Raw genomic sequence first — 13,500 nt, 5'->3', positions numbered from 1 at the left:
ATAGGGTTAGATGTGCTGCTGCTTTTCACTCCATTAATGCTATAAAGCCACTTGCAGTTGTATTTCTATGTATTTTTCTTCTTTTTTCTTGCCTCTCATTTGACCTGCCGAAGCAAGCAGGATTAAACCAGTTCTCTTGCCCACTTCTTTTTCCTACAGTGATTTGGGGATTGTGGCATGACTAACTTCTTTCTTCCATATGGGAAAAGAATGATTACATCTTATGCTCATCTCAGTATAGTTTAGTGGCATGTGTGTGTTAAATTATTAATTAAGTTATATTAAATTCCAATATCGTATTAATAATTACATTTTCCCATTTACTGGTGAATGACTTATTAGCCACTGATACGATTTGCTGTACTGACTGGGCTTCTCTGTTTTGCCAAAATGCCATGCAGAGCATGACTGTCATTATTCATTCACTAATACCAAAATAATGCCATTTATTTTGCGATGAAGACAGCGAACCCAGTCAGCACTGCTTCATGTGAACAGTTTCTCCACACTAAAGCTCATACTTGGTCCACCATGGCAGATGAGAGACTGAGCGGTTTAGTTGGTCTGAGTATGAAATTGTCTAAAATTTCAAAAGTCTTGAATCTCTATTAATACCTTGATTTAGTTGCAAGAAAACAAAAGGATTCCTTGGATGTAACCTGTTGTTCTGTAGTGTTGATGACATATAAGGTATAGACAGCTGTAGGCAGAGGTTAGGGCACCTCTAATCAATTTTGTTGATTTTCTACAAAAAACAATTTGTACACATCCTCTTCAGAGAACACACTTCTGCACAATTTAAAGCACAATTACTGTTTATCTTTTTTACCTATTTGGGGAAAAAGACCTGTGGCCTGTGTAAAAGTTATAGCACATTTCATATGTTTTATTAAGTGTCTTATCTAAATTTGTTCTCTGTAGAGCATGTGTTACGTGAAAATAAAAAAAAAATCACTAAAAATAAAAAAAACAAAACATGAATTTTTAATTGATTAAAATGATTCATATATTCCCCCATTTTAGAAAATTGTACAACTCTCATACAACATTCAGCATGTCTCTTCTTTACCATTCAAATCTCTACTGAAGACTCACGTTTTCTCTCTTCCAGTTTCCTATGAACATTGTAAGTCTTTTCAGGTATTGTAATGTGCTGTTGCTAAATGTGCTGTTATGTACAAACCCAATTCCAGAACATTTGGGACAGTATTGTGAAATACTAATAAAAACAATAAAAAGCAGTGATTAGTGACTAAGCAGTGACTGTTTGACCTGTAATAACTTTAAAACAAAAACACAACATTTGATATTTTACCTTATGAACTTTATGGTTTTTGTAAATATATGATCATTGCAAATTTGATGTCTGCAATACATTTCAAAAAAGTTGGGACATGACAATGTCCAAGATGACACAAGAAGTCTTCTTGAAGGCAGCATACACTGTTTCAAAATGTTTTTAGTGTTAATGCTGCTTTCACAGATGTGCAAGTTATCCACTATTTCCCCCACCCCTGCTAGGACAGACCCTGGCTGTGGAACTGTACACTGGTAACAATCTGGATGATTCTTTACTTCTTTGGAGAACACAACCTCCGTTATCTACGTAAACAACCTGAAAGGTTGACAATACACGTTTCCAGTGAACATCAGTCCATTTCAGTTAAGCTCGAGCCCAGAGAAGTGAGTAGCGTTAGTTTGTTGACATATGACTTCAACTGTGCACAGTACAGTTATAATTTGCATTTAACTTGGATGCAACAATGAACGGTGTTTACTGACAACAGTTTTCTGTTTTCCTGAATCCATTGTGATGTCCATCACAGAAGCATGCTGTTTTTTAATGCTGCTTTAAGGCTATTTTAGTGCCATGTGTGGAGTCGAAAGGCACTGGCATTTAAGTGTGTTTTTTGGCACTTTATTCACAGACATTTCTCTGGATTCCCCTTCCAATCACTCATTGAGTCACGTTCTTAAACTTAAATTTTTTGCTGATGAATTTTTGGCAAAGTGGCAAATCTCGACCCATCCTTGCTCTGAAAGAAACAATCAAATTGAAAGGGTACAATATTACATATCATATCTTTGGATTGTCTTTGTTCAGATTCAGGTTAAAGTAGCTGTAAAAATCACTGATTTTTTTATTTTTTTTTATTCATATACTGTCTCAACCTTTTTGGAATTGAGGTTTGTTTAATATTGACTGTCTAGTCTTGCTTAAAGTCCTCTGTCATTTATGTGTTCTCTATTCTATGGTCCTTATTCCATGAAGGGTCTTTGAGCAGGGGGAAGGCACTATATAAAAATAAAGGTGACGATGAAGATGATCTGTTTATCAGTCCTGTGTGAACAACAGGATGTACCAGCCACATCCAGTGAGTGTGTGTGAGGCTGAAAGAAGAGGAGGGGAATATAAAGAGAGGGGAAAGTGCTGGAGTGAGTGAGGGAGGTTCCCCAGCACAGACAATCTGCAGCACACATACAGATTTCTTTATTTTACACCCTCTTTCTTCCTCTATTGCATTTTTGTGTTCCTTTTTGCGTTTTCATGATTTAGACAAAGTTAAGACTCAAAGAACGTAACTCTGCCATTTTCACTTTTACGCCAAAGGAAAACACACTGATTCACAATCGCACACTGATATTTTTGTGCAGTTGTTGCAGTGTGTATGAGAGATGTGGAGCTGTATAACAGACTTCTTCACCTACGAGACAACAAAGTCTGTTGTGGTCAAGAGCTGGACCATCGGCATCATCAACCGAGTTGTTCAGCTGCTCATCATCTCTTACTTTATTGGGTAAGGCAAGCAGGCGTGAGTAAACAAACTGCGTGTCTGTGACTGAAATCCTGTCATTGTGTATATCTGTGTCTTTGTAATAGTCCAACATTTTAACCCTATAAACAAAACAAAAGCCATTTGTTCTAGTTTATTTTTTTCTTAATGATTCTAGTGTTTCTTATGAGATGTGTCCAGCAGTCTTCTGCAGGGCATAGAACAAGGCATCAAAATTGCTTTTAGAAACTCTAATATATTGCTAATGCAGCAAATCAGTGTTCTGTCACAGCAGTGCTATTATGTTCATCTCACAGTAAGATTTGATAAAGAACAGAAAACACATCATCTGAGAACTTTTCTGGGACTGTTTTACCAGTTCACACTTGTTTGAACGTTGAGGGTAATGATTGTTGTATGGACTATAGTATGTTGGCTGACAGTTCAGTTCAGAGAGAGAGAGAGAGAGAGAGAGAGAGAGAGAGAGAGAGAGACTACTATTTTCATGGGAGAGAGGAATCACAGCAGTAGAGTGTAAAAGCATTAAAGCCCAGCAGCTTGTTTATAATAATTAATGTTACTCATCATTGTGGTAGTTTTAGGTTTATATATAAATGATTGACCAGTGAATTTGGTTAACCTTAAATATTTAGTTATACATTTACACATATTTTTCAAAATATGTGTCAAGTTTATGTGTGTGTGTGTGTATGTATGTATGTATAAATACATATATGATATACATATATACATGTATATTGGCACATACTTCATATTTTTAAAACTTCACATACAGTCGCATGCAGAAATTTGAACACCCTGGACAAATGACGTTTTATTGATTAAAAAAAAAGCAAATAAACTTAAATATGGCATTTTTCTGTAAATTTTAGTTCACATTGTCTCTTTTTTGTGAGTTTAACCTCTTACATGACCATGGGTGCGCCAGGGGTTCCAAGGGTTTATTACACACTTCTGTAGCCTAGGAATAGTCAGCCTGTTTGCATTGAAGTCCCTGTAGTTACTGAATAATAAGCCTTAGTATAAAATAAGTCTGGGATTTTAAGGGGTTAACATATTGGAAAAAAGAACATAAAAAAGTGCCGTTAAATACGTTATCAAGCTGATTGTTAACTAAGCAAGGATTTTATGCAAAAACTTCTCAGCAAGCCTGTTATAGTACTCATTCAGAATCACATGCTAACCCCAGGATATTATTTTTGTGGTTCTAAGCAGAAACAGTTTCTCTGTGCTACTTTACTTACCTTAGCAAAAACACCTTCTGTAAAAAAAAATTACTACATACGTTTTTAACACTGTATGATAATTAATTAATTAATTTATTTATTTATTTATTCATTTCAGCCATTTAGAGTGAGCATATTATGCACATACACTGAGATTTTTAAATACACTTGATGCAGCTCCCACTAACTCACCTTTACTAATGTTGATGTCACTGCTTTGCTGAAAGCGGCCCACTGTTGTTATTTTTTATAGCACATGTGTCAGGGTCCAATCCTCACAAGCTGTACAACTTCACTGCAGACTTCAGCACACTGCTTCATTAAACACACCTGATTCAGCTCATTAGCTAATTAGCAAGGCCTTCATGGACTGAATTCAGAGCGTTAGATGAGGGTAAATTCTAGTCTCTGCAGCATTTTGGCCCTGAAGGTCCCCAGTTTGACATATCTACAGTCAGTAATTGTAAAGCTACAAAATGTGCCTGGTAAAACAGCCAGTGTGAGTAGGTGCAAGGTTGCAAAACCTAAACTGGTGACTCAGTGTATCTAGTGATAAGACTAATATGATTCAATTCTACTCTTTAACGTTTGCTTCTCTCACTCTTCCTCACAGTTGGGTGTTTTTGTATGAAAAGGCCTATCAGGAGAGAGACACCGCTATAGAATCATCGGTCATGACTAAAGTAAAAGGATTTGGCGAGCACCATAACAAGACCATGGATGTAGCAGACTACGTCACTCCTACACAGGTAAATCATGTGCTAGCACTTTGTCTAGTTTAATTAATTTAACTCCCTGAAGCTGTAAAAGCACAAGGTTTAAGAACTGTGTCCTGCTGTAGAACATGGAAATTAACTGTGTGTGTGTGTGTGTGTGTGTGTATGTGTGTTTACTTGTCAATCAGGGGGCTTCAGTGTTCTGTATCATTACCAAACTCATCTCCACCGAGAACCAGGTGCAGGGCAAATGTCCTGAGGTCAGTCAAGCACAGCTTTATCATTCTAATATCTAAACATTAAATGTGATTTGAATAGATATAAAATATTATGCAAACGTCTGAGACCTCCCTTCATTTTTGCGCTTTCCAGACAAAATGGTCATTAAGTACAAGTTCAGAAAAAAACAGAATCATCACAAAAACACATGTATCTCCAAAATGCTAACTTTAAAGGAGAATGCAATTATTTAACTTAACTTTTAATGTAAGTTTATGTAAAGACATTTTATTCCAAGTAATTTGGGAACATTTCTATTGGGCCTTCCTTCATTAATGTAAAAAACAACCGCGGTGTTCAAATGATGAAAAAAAAAACTTGAAAAAATGGGATACCTTGACAATATATTTAAGATAAAACTACACAGAAACCTCAAAACCTTAATATAATATCATTATTTTCTGTTTTTAGGGTGTCCATTTGTCCATGTCTTCAATACAGTTCTCATTCTTTTCAGGAGGTTTTCAGTTCTTCAAAGAAATCTGCAGGGATATTTTTCCACACCTGCAAAGTTCAGTCTTAGAAGTTGGTTGCATTTTCTGCTTCTCACAATCCAAACAATCCCAAACACATTCAGTTATGTTGAGGTCTGGACTCTGGGGTGGTCAGTCCATTGTTCTGAGAACACCAGCAGCTTCTTTGTTTGATCTGCATATGTTCTTTTTTGTCTATTTTTCTTTCAGTAAAGGCTTCTCGACAGCTACACATCAATTAGGCTGTTGAGAGTGTTGAGTTTTCTTCTCACAGTGGTAGGATGGACAGAAACACCTGTGGGTTTTTGAGATCTGAAGCAATAGTGGAGCTTGATTATCTCTCAAAGATGAAAGCTTCAAACGCTGTTTAACTGATGGTGACATTTGTTTTGGTCTCCCAGGCCAGAAAAAATGAATAACGTAATGGTTCTTTTTATTGGACATGAAATAAATGTAGGATGGTCTCTGACTTTTGCACAGTACTGAACAACCACTGAATCTTAGTTTGTGCCATACTCACAGAACAAAATACTGAGTACTGGTTACTCATTTGGAGATACTTATTTAACTTTTAATAAATTGTGTCCATGTTTGCATGTTTGTGTTTCAGAGTGAGACGAAGTTTAAATGTGAACATAATGATAACTGCACAAAATTAATGACAAGGCCGGGTTCAAATGGTAAGATGGTTAAATCATCCTAATTCTGCTGTTGTTTCCTCTCTGCTATTATAAGTACTAATTTTATCATTTCTCCTTTTATATTGGCTACACTAGCATTCAAAAGTTTGAAAGCACATGCCATATTAATATTTCTTGTTATTTTATATACAGTAAAAATGTATACAAGAAGCGAATCAAACAATATATAAAAAAAAATATATATATATAAAAAAGAGCATTAACATGCACTTAATAATCGGATAACTGCAGAAAATCGGATTTTGTCAGTAATCCGATCAACGTGTTTATATACACTTGAGTAATGAGATAATGGGGAAACTCCAGGTCTACATGAGTCGGGACAGTTATTGGATTTCTTCTTTGCAACCAGCCAATAAACTCACAGAAGAAGACATGACGTAAACATAATGTAAAACTTAAACTTCATGCCACGACTATTTTTTTTTTAAATGTTGCGCCATTGTACCTGAAAAATTAATGTACGTCATCTAGAAGATGAAGAATATTTAAATACTTCATTTCATCAAGCATGTAGTTGGTTTCAGCATCGCTTCAAAAGTGTTTTGCTGCCATCTCGCGACAGCACTGCTTGCTCATTTACGTACAGCAGTCTGTTCCGCGCATATGCAGACTAAAAATCTGAAAGAAATCAGAGTGTAAGTATACATGCACTGAGAAATCTGATTACTGAGCTAAAATCCAGCTCTCTTTATCGTGTTTCTTAATTGGATTTTTAGATTGGAGTATGGTGTTTACATGACAATTTGAATAATCAGATAACTGCAGAAATCCGATTATGATCGGATTATTGAGTGCATTCAAACACACTCAATGATTGAAAAACTCTTGAGCAGCAATTTCAAGCCTTTGAGTGCTACTGTATTACTTTTCAACTAGTTTAACCAAATGATATAATAAGAATGAAATGGCATCCATGACTCTGTGCCTGTTAGGTTTGTTGACTGGAGAGTGTGTGGAATTCAACAGTACTCTCAAAACATGTCAGATCAAAGGCTGGTGCCCAGCAGAGATAGATGATGTCCCAATGTGAGTATATGGGTGGGTGGATGAGTGGTATTAGGAGTGGTGGATAAGTTTTAATGGTACAGTATATAAATGGTCCCACTGAAGAATGAATACACTGATGAACAGACTTCTTTTTCTCTCTGTTCTTTCTCAGTAAACCCATGATGGAGGTGGAGAATTTCACAATATTCATCAAAAACAGCATTCGCTTTCCCCGCTTCAACTTCACAAAGTGAGACCCCAAACATGAATCAGGAGTAACAGAATAGCTTCCATAGAGTCATATGTTAAATGCCTTATTATTATCATCATTATTATTATTATTATTATTATTATTATGCACTGTCTGACTCTTATGCTCTCTCATTCTCTCTCTCTCTCACTTTCTGTCTCACAGAGGAAACTTCTTGCCCACCATCAACAGTAGCTATATAAAGAAGTGCAATTTTGACTTTGAGAAGAATACCTACTGCCCGATATTCAAAGTGGGAGATGTTGTCCGCTTAGCCCACCAGAACTTCACCACACTCGCTAACAAAGTCAGTTATATTTCTCTTCTCTGTTCTCTTTTAGGCAATCACTCTAATATTCGAGTTATAGCTGTAGTCAAAACCACTTTGGTCTAGTCCAAGAAAAGTCCAAGACTATGACTAGTGAAGATCAAATCAAAAGACCAAGACCTGAGAGTAAATGAGAACATGACCAAGTCAAGATCGAGTCACAAGTCCTCTTTGAGCCTGTTTACACCTTGCATTAACATGCATTTCATGTCTGGATCACATCTGGATCAACTTTGGCCAGATTCCATTCACACTTTTCACTAAAATGTGTTCCCAGTGTGGCCAGATGAGACCCAAAAAAGCACATCAACACAAGTTGTTGTTTTAGTTGTACTTTTGTTTACTTTACCCCCCTTTACAATACAAATTGACAAGATCAGCTTGGACACTTTCATCAGTCCAGAGTGCAAGAAGGCTCTTAGTTTGGGAATAAAACCAGCCTCACTCATCCTCCTTCTTTGGTTTCCTTGTTTATCTTCTCACGCTGCTAGTCAGCACTCAACAGACACATTTCCGCTCATTTAATTGTATACAGATAACGAAAACACATTCGTTTACACTTGTGTTAAATGTGGTCAAGATCCATTTCTGACCTCCTCTGAAAAGTAGTTTGAGTGATCTGATCGTAATCCAATCACGGTGCGTCTTGGGTGTGTTTACATCTGACTTTTCATGCTGTCAAGTGAAGTCCAAACGTGATCCAGTCACCAAAATCACACGTTAATGCGAGGTGTAAACAGGCCCACAGTAATCAAGTCTTGGCACCTGGTAAAGTTAACCGAGCGTTCATTTCACTTCATTTTTTTCAGATGGTTTGGATATTTTTACCGTATTTACATTCAACTGTGCAACAAGTCTCAGTCTCTCTGTTTCTCAGGGTGGAGTGATAGGCATAAAGATAGCCTGGGTGTGTGATTTGGATAAATCAGAGGAAGAATGCAAGCCTGCATATTCTTTCACTCGTCTGGACGCCATGTCTGAGAAAAACAGCGTGTCACCAGGATACAACTTCAGGTGCTGACCTGTTCACCTACCTTAAACCTTCAGCTTTCAGCTTGGTGTAGTTCAGTAACTTATATGCATGTTATGCAGATTTAAGAGAGAGGAACTAAAGTATGGGGCCGTATATAGAGCCTTACACTGTGTCCTAATGGCAAATGAGCATCCAAATGTGTATCACATCACGTCACAAAACCTTTGTGTGCGCATTAAGTCAAAATGTAAGCAAACCAATCAGAAAATAGTTGCTTTACTGGTGGAGCTGTCCAGCTTTGGGATGCTGATTAAATAGAGTGTATAAAGGGTTATGTTGTTTAAGTTTAACATAGTGTGCTAAATAACAATGTTAACCCCTTCAATAACTAAGACCCAGCAGCAGGCCCCAAGTTTTATTACACACTTCTATAACCTGAGAATAGGTCAGCCAGTTTGCACTGAAGTCCCTGTAGTTACTGAATAATAAGTCTTAGTATGTAATGAGCCTGGGATTTTAGAGGGTTAAAAAAACACTATACCACCCTGGTGTTGGGCAGCTTAGTTTTATCTGCTAACTTGTAACTGCTAAGTCTAACTAGCTAAGTACTCTTGTCAATCAGTGACACAAAACAAATGGTATTCACCTCTAAATCCAACACTGTGGCAATTTCTTTATATTTTTTTTTACTGGAAGAGTCATACACATCCATGAGTTTCTCTTCATCGCTTTTCAGGTGTAATAGCAGAGATGCGATGTGACGGGGAATCCACTAAAAAACATCACATCACATCGCACCACATTGATTATAATGGGAGCATTTTCGTTTTGTCATTGTCACTAGCTCGCTTCACTTGCTGTCAGTACAAGGTGTTAGGGTCAACACGGATATTTTTAATTAAAATTATCAAATAGAATATTCTCCCTGTAGACATTACATCAGATTAACAAGGTCACTGCTGGCTCTGTGTGTGACATGTGATTCTGCGTTGAGCTGCTAATGAGCAATGATGGATGAAATGGGAGGGAGGAGACCCTCTACTGCGAAAGCAATTCACACCTCTCCATAAAGACACCGAGATAAAATGGACTGCACAATCGCAGCTTCCTGTATATCAAACAATCATGTGGAAAGGACAACAGTAAAAAAAGCTTTTGAACAAATTAAAAACACTTTTATAAATGTCCGCTTGCTTGCTCACCAATGATATGTTAACAAAGTTCTATAATAAAGAAATGGGATTTTATGGCTACTGTTAAGGGGTTAAAGTAGGTTCAACAGACTCAACTGCATATGTTTTGACACATGTACTTAGAAAAGAACAGAAATTCATTGACTTAAAATACACTTATAATAGAAGCCAATAGGCTACTGTAATGGGCAGTACACTACATGTGTGGCAGAGAATGTTGGAATATTGCTTTAAAGACTGAAATTCTTTATTTGATGTAAGGTTTGCCAAGTATTTTAAAGCGGAGAATGGGACTGAGTACCGCACTCTGCTGAAGGCTTATGCTATCAGATTCGATGTGATGGTCAACGGAGATGTGAGTTACCACTGAACTACCACAATGCTTCCACAATACTTCCATTAACAAAATTATCAGTGACTCATGCTACTTTGTGGCATCTTTGCAGGCAGGAAAATTTAATATGATCCCAACTCTGATCAATATGGTGGCAGCTTTTACTTCTGTGGGTGTGGTAAGAGTGCAGTCCTGCCATCTACTACAGTTTCTCTCTTTAGTTCTACATTCTGTTGGATGTTTTGTTCATATGTAAGCAGTCAATTACTGAATTTGACCATTCGCAATTCAGCCTTTGCGTGTTCTCAGATTGTATTGCTACATCATGGTGGCTGTTGAATTGTTGTATGCATGACATAAATACAGTTAGAGAGTTTTTGCATGTTTTATGGTATAGGATTAAACTAAGATGCATTTGTTTTAGGGGGCAGTTCTTTGTGATATAATCCTTCTGAATTTCCTGAAAGGAGCTGACCAGTACAAGGCAAAGAAATTTGAAGAGGTATGATTTTCGCAGACGTTCATCGTAGTTTTGTGCTGAAAAATGTAAAGCGTTCAGCTGACTTAATTCAAATGTGTGCACATTCTCTTCTGCTTCCTGCCTCTTTCTAGGTGTCAGATGCACATATTGAAAGAACTGGCTCCTATATCAGCGCAATGTATCGGACACGGGATCACAGTCAGTTGTCAATCAGACCTGAGGACAAGTTCTCTAACGATTCCGGGGCCTTTTCCATTGGCCAGTATGGTTAACAGCAACTGTTTTGTAATATTTGAACAAATGTTCAACTGCGTTTAATGCGTCTCAATACCTCTCAATACCAAATGTAATATAAGCTGTAAGGTATCAGATTCTAGCACTGAGTTAGACATATTGACATATTTCTGCACCAGATGTAATATTTGCATGGTCATTTTCAGGCCTACAGCAATAGAAGATGAAAGAAAGCAGCTTTGTTATTAGAAGCACATCTGCATGTTCACATTTATACAATTCTTTATAGTTTATCATTTTTTTTTCCTTTACAGTGGAGTCCAAAAGTCTGAGACCACTAGTGAAAATGCCTCTATTTTGCATTATTTTGTAATTTAATGCTTAATGCTTCATTGCAAATTATATTGCCAGCATAAGAATTTCAGTATTTCTTCAGTATTCTGTCCTCTTTGCTTTAATGACAGCTTGCACTCCACAGTTGTGGTGGTTATGTGGAGAATTGTGTGATGCGTACATCAGATCCACCTGAGAGTCGTCTGAACACGAGCTTCAATCAGACAAATAAGACCAAAAAAATTTTTTGGACAAATTCCTTAACATGATCGGTGCCACAAATTTGCTTACATTTGAATAGTGACCTACACTTTAGCTGCTTCATCATAAGTTTTTAGTAAAGACAATGGTTCTAGAACTATATAGAACTATTTACATGCTGAAATGGTTCTATGTATGTTCTTCTAGGCTTCTTCTATTTTTACATGCTTGACATTGTAACAATAGAACCCTTTTTGGTGCTATTTAGAACCATTTTCAATTCATTTTTCTATGTAGAACTATATAAAACACATTCTCCACCAATATGAAGAACAATTTCACAATGTAAAGAACACTTTAAGCATGCAAATGATTGTTTGAGTCCATATAGAACCATTGTCTATACTAAAGAACCTTTGAGGTACTACCTTTTTTTAAAGTGTAAAGTGTATCTTAAATATCCTAAATATTTCTTCTTCACTGTTCTAATCATAACTTGTCTTTGTTTTAGAATTTTCAAAATTCTAAAACTTTCTATAGTTTAGTTCTGGGTTTAAATAAAGTGAGTAATTCCAGATTTTCAGACTTTTGGACCCCACTGTATATATTCAAGTATTACAGATGTTTACGTATTAATAGAACCTCAAGTAAAAAGTTTGAGCTGAGGGAGAGAACGAACAAATGAAGTGGATATTTCAGGTAGATCCCTTTAACTGTATGCATTGAACTGAAATCACAATGTTATATAAAACTGTATAAATGCAAGCCGACTGGGATTTTTTATTGATTGTTTGCGCTTGCTGAGATAAGATTTGTGTCAAATGTGAGAAATACAGAGCCTTTTCTGCAGAGTGCACAGTAAAGATTTTCACCACTAGAGGGAGATGTGAAACCACTACTTAATAAAAAATAAGATTTGTTTCATAGTAGCGTCATTTTACCAAATAGGTCCAGAGTCAAGTTCAAAATTTGAGGTCAAATCACATTTCTGACTTTTAACTGACTTGGACTTTAGATTAAAATCTTTTTGTTTTAAGTGACCCTACACCTTAATTATGTTTATTTTGTTAAAACAAATGATGGAACATTTCACTTTGTAACAACCAAAACAATCATAACTCTACCAAATCTTTACCAAATGTTTCAGTAGTAAAAATTTTAGCTAACTTTGAGCAGAACTCAAAAATGCCAGTACATGACTAGCAAACACAGCTTTTAACAGCTGTACACATGTAAAAATCACAATATTTTTTCATTAACACACATAAAAGTTACTTACAGAAAATATGTGTAGGGATTGTGACAATCCTTAATGTTACACATTGATTTTCAGACTTTGGGACACATTTACTTCAAAACGGTGGGATTTGGTAACACTTGCTAAAGCCAATGACATTTCAGTGAATCTTTTACTGTTTGAAGTGACGATAAAGTCACTAAGCACTATTAATTCACCACTAAGTGCACTGGAATGTGGACTAGAGTAGTGTGTTAATGTTTTGATTGGTATTTTTGGAATTGCTATTTTGTAAAGACTTTACTACAAGGTAGCACTATAGTGGAGACTTTCTTGAGTCTTTGAGCCTCCGTGTGGTCTGAGGCCCCCCAAGGCCTCTGATAGTCAGAAGCTCCTGGGCATTTCCATGGTTCTTCTCCAGTGAATTCACTACAGCACTAAACAGTGCTATGTAGGTGTGTAGTGAATGAGTTCATTAGTGGATGTTGACTCTAATAAACTTGAGAAGTTCAATGTTATCAGAGTTTGCAAGCTGTGATAATTTATCTATGAGTGTAAATGATTATGATAAAGGCAACCAACAATAAACATGTTTACAGTAAACTGTATCATTGGTTCATACCAGCCCTTGTAGTGTAATATAGAAAAATCAATATATAAAAAGTAGCGTTAATCAGTGCTTTATAAAAACCTGTCCATTAGACAAGAAAGGAGAGAAATGTATATATAGAGAGATGCATCCTGATAGACAGAAAG

At 36.4% G+C, this 13,500-nt stretch overlaps 1 protein-coding gene across 1 annotated transcript; it reads left to right on the top strand.

Annotated features, from left to right (window-relative positions):
* The first annotated feature begins 2,357 nt into the window (after positions 1-2,357).
* p2rx3b (purinergic receptor P2X, ligand-gated ion channel, 3b) lies at positions 2,358-11,590 on the top strand. Its single transcript, XM_036574380.1, has 12 exons — positions 2,358-2,798; positions 4,635-4,770; positions 4,926-4,997; positions 6,100-6,169; positions 7,126-7,219; positions 7,353-7,430; positions 7,596-7,737; positions 8,636-8,772; positions 10,186-10,279; positions 10,371-10,436; positions 10,683-10,760; positions 10,871-11,590. The coding sequence occupies exons 1-12, from the start codon at positions 2,677-2,679 to the stop codon at positions 11,009-11,011; spliced, it is 1,230 nt and encodes a 409-aa protein (XP_036430273.1). The 5' UTR covers positions 2,358-2,676; the 3' UTR covers positions 11,012-11,590.
* Positions 11,591-13,500: the final 1,910 nt, after the last annotated feature.

The sequence above is a fragment of the Colossoma macropomum genome, unplaced genomic scaffold (genome assembly GCF_904425465.1).
Source record: "Colossoma macropomum unplaced genomic scaffold, Colossoma_macropomum, whole genome shotgun sequence".
Taxonomy (NCBI): Eukaryota; Metazoa; Chordata; class Actinopteri; order Characiformes; family Serrasalmidae; genus Colossoma; species Colossoma macropomum.
The sequence above is the reverse complement of the archived record's forward strand: the minus strand, read 5'-3'. Positions and strand labels throughout refer to the sequence as shown.

What these genes read in the sequence shown, in the direction of transcription:
- p2rx3b (XM_036574380.1), top strand. Translation starts at nt 2,677, where the DNA reads ATGTGGAGCTGTATAACAGACTTCTTCACCTACGAGACAACAAAGTCT. An exon ending in ATCATCTCTTACTTTATTGG is followed by an intron (nt 2,799 to 4,634) that starts GTAAGGCAAGCA and finishes TCTTCCTCACAG; the next exon opens with TTGGGTGTTTTTGTATGAAA. An exon ending in ACTACGTCACTCCTACACAG is followed by an intron (nt 4,771 to 4,925) that starts GTAAATCATGTG and finishes CTTGTCAATCAG; the next exon opens with GGGGCTTCAGTGTTCTGTAT.